The sequence below is a fragment of the Zosterops lateralis genome, assembly GCF_965231275.1.
Source record: "Zosterops lateralis genome assembly, contig: HAP1_HAP1_SCAFFOLD_89, whole genome shotgun sequence".
NCBI lineage: Eukaryota > Metazoa > Chordata > Aves > Passeriformes > Zosteropidae > Zosterops > Zosterops lateralis.
Window position 1 is genome coordinate 24,561 of NW_028154585.1, and position 6,000 is coordinate 30,560.

At 37.1% G+C, this 6,000-nt stretch overlaps 1 protein-coding gene across 1 annotated transcript in view; it reads left to right on the top strand.

Annotated features, from left to right (window-relative positions):
- The window catches only part of LOC310923527 (F-box only protein 15-like), a gene marked incomplete at its 3' end in the record, with an annotated part of 24,660 nt that extends 19,327 nt beyond the window's left edge, over positions 1-5,333 (top strand). Inside the window, exons 9-10 of the mRNA XM_083885495.1 lie at positions 1,714-1,838; positions 5,064-5,333. Coding sequence (XP_083741621.1) covers positions 1,714-1,838; positions 5,064-5,333 — 395 coding nt within the window. The remainder of the gene's footprint in view (positions 1-1,713; positions 1,839-5,063) is intronic.
- Positions 5,334-6,000: the final 667 nt, after the last annotated feature.

The following is a 6,000-nucleotide window of genomic DNA, read 5'->3' on the forward strand; positions in this document are numbered from 1 at the left end:
AAAAAAATGCTTGTTGACTGATGTTTTCAAATCTTGTTCAAAAACTCAACTTTAAATGTGGTCTTTCAGTGGTTAGTTAGTAAACTAAGTAAAATATTTTTACCTTGAATGACATTTTGTCATTGAATTTGATTTACTGAGGTTTTGGAACTGAACCATTTGGACAGGTATCAAGTTAATGCCCTTTTTCTACTTTGAGCTGGGTCCTGGAAACGAATTCTGCTTACATTTTTCTCACTGATTTCTTTTGCACTTCACTGCAAAGACAGTGGGTATCATGGTCCGGACGATTGCATTTTCCTTCAACCATACAAAGTATTTCCTACAAAATATTTCCTGGGCATGGTCACGTTGGTTACTGTATTCACACTCCTATTCCAGACAGTGTCTGTATTGAAAAACCTGCAGCTGCTGTTCTCTGTCATGTGCTGGGCTGCTTCCTCCCCAGAGTAAGTATTCTCTGGACTCCCCACTGGTGAGTGATGCCTTTCCAGCATTGGTTTGTGCCTTGGCTCTACAGCACCAGTTCAGAGAAGTTTTTGGCCTCTGTGTTGAAGTGTGGGCTTTCTTTCTCCTTCACTGCCTCTAACGATCTGCTTCAAGCAGCCACCAAGCAGAGGTTTTGCTGGCACTGCCTGCTGGATGCAGCCATTTAACTCACAGCCAGCCTTTCTGATGTTGCTTCTTCTGTCTGTGGCCTCATGCTGCTACTTCAGCTTGATCGAAGGAGAATCACAGGCAAAACACTTCCTTTTTCACTCTGTCACTTCCATCTTAAACCTCTGCAAGCCCCTTAGCTTGTTACCTTACCATCCAGGACCTGCTACTGGATCCTGACAGGCATTATATTCCTGGGAATTCCTTCTCGCCCTTCTCATTTGTCTCCTGCAAGTCCTAGATATTTTCTTTTTTGCACTGAGGTCTCTAGTGCTTTTGTTTTGCTCTTTTGAGAGAGAATCTCTTGTTCAAGGAAACTTGTCTAAGGGATGTCCTACCAAGAAATCTGCTTGTGTCATGTGATGCTTTTATTTTCACTTTTCTTTGTAGTCAGATTGTGTTCATTATAATGTTCCCAAACTTATAATTAGAATGTTGGAGTCCCTGGTTCCTCCTCTGATAGCAAAGGAAAAAAAAAAAAAAAAAGTCAATCTCTTCTGAGAGAAGAGATACCAAAGAAATATGGATATACGTAGTAATAAAAAAATCACAAATCATAGTAGTTCTGCCAAAAAAACCCCAAGAACCAGGAGTTTTGGAAAGCTACTTTAAAAAAAATTAAATTCATAATTTAAAAACTTGATTCAAATCAAATCATAATGCATGTCAATTTAAATGATGCAATATCCTTTCTAAGGAGAAATTGTTACCTGTATACCCTTTTTATTGGGTTGAGTTTCCAGTTAGAGATGGAAGTGTTGAATATGAAATTTACTCCTTGCATCCTTGTGTAAGTTCTTTAGGTGCCATTCCTATTTTTATGCTAAAAAATACAAAAGAGTTTTTAGCTGCTATTTCTGCTGTGGATCACAGAATCAAACTTCGAACTGCAACTTAATTCCTCTATGAAGTGCTTGATATTTAGCTGTTGGTGTATGGCAGGGTTTCTTATTGGTGAGTGAGATGAAAAAGACATGAAAAGGAGAACATTTACAGCGTACTTGGACTGAATTTGATTTATACTGCTGTAATGTTGTATATTGTTTATATTTTCAGGTGACATTGAAAATGGATACCTGAGGCTCAGAGTTGTAAACTTGAAGGATAATAGGAAGCACTTTCCTATTACTGGGACACTTGGCATATGCTGGGAAACAGATGTGTTTAAAGGCAATGTAAAGGTCAGAAATATTTTTTTGTTTGTGGAAATGCTTATCTCAAAACAGAATTATGTTTGTGCATCTTAAATATGCTAATTTTAAAACAATTTTTTGATATGTAGAAGGTGTCTGTTACTAGACAAGGACCTGTGTTCCAATATTTTAAAAAATAAGTGAATTTTGAGGAAAAACATTTTCTGCTTTCTCTCATAGTGTGTGGATTGCATGCTAGACTCATTCATGTAATGTGTGTTATCACTCCAGTGCTTTCCACTCAGCAAAGATGCTGTGGCTGACCAGCCTTGCTTGTAAATGCTGGACAAAAAAAAAAAAAAAAAAAAAAAAAAAAAGAAAAAATACTGCAGATGTACTTTTTGTGAGGGCTTTTTTTGGGTTTGATGTGAGGGTGGGTTGGTTTTTTTTGTTTTGTTTTGTGGTTTTTTGTTTGTTTTGGGTTGGTTGGTTGGTTGGGGTTTGTTTGTGAGCAATAAGCCTTGAACCTCTGGGGAAATACTCTGCAGTTCTGTGGTGTGTATGCAGTGAAAGTTAGGAACTGCTGGGGAATGTTAAAATGCCAGTGGCCACAGGGAGAAACTACAGACCACATCCACACAGTCAGCACCTAGCTCCAGTCAGGTACATCAGTCAGCTGGATTAACTTTTTATTTTTTTAGAGGAATGCTCACACATTCTGTTGGATAAAATTCCTGAAAGAGTTACTTCAAACAAAGCTTCAGATTATTTCTGTACCTTTTGCAATAGTGGTGAAGGCACATATTTTTAAATGTACTTTATCGGCGTGAATGTTTCAGAAGTTGTAAAAATTCTGATGAATGTAGTTTAAGCACTACTGAAAAATCACTTAGTTCAACACTTGATTTCAAATTTGGCACGTCTTTTGAAAAGACCCTCAAAATTAATAAAACTGCTGTTTCTGCCAATCATGTATAGATGTGGAATGAAATATTGTTTGATAAGGTGAGACTTTTTTACTGAGGCATGTGTTGACAAAACAAGGGACAATATTTTTAAACTGAAAGAGGGTAGATTTAAATTGGACATTGACAAAAAAAGGCAAAAGAATTCTTTCGCCCATGATGAGCATGGTGAGGCAGGGGAGTTGGAATTAGATGACTTATGTAAGTCCCTTCTAACCCAAATCATTCTGTGATTTTAACCCGAGTCTAATCTGTGATTCAGCTGCTTGGCAGGATTTTTTTTTTCCATGAAAATACTCCTGAGTAGTATATAAGAATTTAGGGAGTTATCTGACAGAGGAAACAGCTGTGGCTGTAGTCTTTAGTTTTTCAGTTTTAGTCTCCCTCCTATGTGCATACGGCATAAATTATATTGAGTGTTTGTTTCTACGACAAAATAAAGAATACAATTTTTTTAAATGCCTCATTTTGGGGTGACAGATAGAATTTGTCAGCATATAGCCATGGGTTGAATTCACTGTGGTCTTTACCATAAGTGTCTAAAATTCTTAAAATGTGTGGAGGCCGAATAACATCAGCCACAGAAGTAGGACATTCCACTACTTGGAATTTATTTGAATTTTGTTTAATACTCTTAAGGAAAACCAAAAAACCCAAAAGCTTTCTTGGCACTTCTGGGTTTTTTAGTAAAAAATTTAATTGCTGAAGTACAGATAGTTGGAAATTGTCATGGCTTAGGAATGGTATTCTCCAATTTAATGTTCTCACTGTAACCACTCCAAATCACACTCTCTACTGGCTCTCTCCCCTTCCTCTGCCCTGTGCTGAGCTGGAGGGGAGAACTGGAGGCACAAAGGTAAAGGTCAAGGTTGAGATAAGAGCAGTTTACTGGAAACAGCAATGGGAGAAGAAAATGGAGAGTAGCAGCAACAAAATTAATAATAAGAAGGTACAAGAGAGGCGAGTGATTAACATGCAAACATGCATGTGAAGGGAGGAACTCAACCTGACCATGCCACAATAGCCTGACTGAGAAGAAAACCTTTTCCTTGCTCCTGGAAATGAGATGAGGTGGTATAGAACAATGTCACTGTGTTAGCCATGCTACCTCCTGGCTGCTGCAAAAATTAACCTGATCCTGACTAGAACCAGGAAGGAAATGCATGGAAACCTCACCATCCCACCACCCAACACCATCCCACTTTACATTTTGTAATTGGCCTTATATATGCAAGTTGTCAGACCAGAAAATTGTAATTCTTTCTGGTTTCCAGTGATTCTGTAGCTCATATAAGTTTATGATACCATCATTATCAGGTTTGGTTTGAATTTTGTATTTTCAGCATAGTCTGCATTAAAAGGCTTAGGGAAACTGTGTGTATCATACTGCCTCATGTTTGTGCCATCTGCCCTTATGTTGTTTGATTGAAGTAAAGTAATAGTGAAAGCAATGTTAGAGCAACAGAAACACAACTATGTAGTACAGAGAAATAAAGCATTCCAAATGAATTTTTTTGGCATGGAATATGTTGGTTTTGGTTTATTTCTGCTTTTGGACCACAGATACAACATAATTAAGATAATTTGATTCATTTAGTGATTCAGAACTCAAGAGAATAAGGAACAGCTGATACTAACCATGACAGACAACTCCTGTGCTTCTAAGGGATATGGGAAACTATCAGTTTGCAAAGACAAAAGAATTGGCATTAACATTTTTAAATTATCTAGTTGTGTAATCTTGTAAAGAAATATTTTCAAGAATTTGTAAGAGGAGGAATTACATCAGGATTATTACTATTACCTTTTTGGGAACTGAAGCTGTGAGCCTTTCAAAAAGTACTGTATACAGCTGGCTTGGAAGGGTAATTTTGCGTGCTCTGCCTTGAGTGGTCCCTGAGTATCTTTGCAAACATTGCTACATTCACACAAGTTTAGCAACTGACATTAAGCTTAGGTTGCTTACTCATATTGAAGGGACTATAATCATTTGAATGGTAAAGTAACTAATAATTGAGAAAAACAGATGTTAAGGGCTGAAAAATGTTCAAGAAATAATGTCTGATTTGGTTTGGCAGTGGTACCTTCTGTACTGCAGTGTTTCATGTCTGTGGGTTGCAATTTTGATTTCTGTAGAAAACCTCTAAGTAAGTATTTCTTGCAATAGGTCAGTGAACCATTATCAATTTTATTTTGAGGTTTTAACCTTTGTACAAAACCCTCTGAACCCTTTATATTTCTTCTAACATCAGGGACAGATCTACTTACTGGGCCATGGGGAAATAATCTCTTCTGCTTGTGTTTGTAGGACTGCTTTGTGATGGATCTGACTCTCTTGGATGAAACTGGAAAGCCCTTCTGGTGTTTTAGTGCTCCAGTCCACATGGGATTGTCTACCAAGTCATCTGGCCTTTATGACTACATGGGTCATATTTATACTGCAGACTATGCAGATTCAGAGGGTAAAGTCTGTGTTGAGTTTGTGTGGTTGGAAGAAACCAAGGAATATATTGTGGTCACTTTGGTGCTTTATGTAAGCACCAAAAAGGTAAATAGCTGGTATGGAACAAATTACTGACTTAATTAGGTCACTAATTTCCTTGCTTTAAAAACCAAACAAACAACCCTCCCACAATAAAAAAAACACAAACTGATATTTAAGATTGACACCAACGAGCAAGACTGCAAATTTTCCAGTAATAAGCGCAATTGCCTAAATTTTTTTAATAGGCAACTGAGGGATCAAAGAGACATATTGATTTATGTGAGAGGCTTTCTTCTCTGTTGAACATTAGTCTGTTTCTCGCTGGCTATATTTAAATTATTTTTAGGAAGTTTTTTTCTTTATAGACACATGTTACTGTCATTAAGGAATTGCTTCTTTTGAGAGCCATACGGTGGAGATGCCTTACCTTACATAAGCTGCACTGGTTTTGAGAACGTTGACTTTTAATGCTTAGTAATAAAACAGCATGTGTGCTGTTTGCTCCAGGTTTGTTGGAGTATTACTGGTAAATTACAGGCTTTGTTAAATGCTTTTTCCAGAAAAACGTCACTTAAATATATTTTAGTAAAAGATTGAAAGGGTAGATGGGAAGTCAGGTTTGAAAAATATGTCAGTCAAGGCATTTGTTAAGGAAGTAATGTGTAAAACCTATTTATGACGTTTCTTTAAATTCCTGTTTGTTCTGTTTTCCCATGTTCTAACCTTGTCTGATTTGAGCCTAGATACTTGCCTCACATAT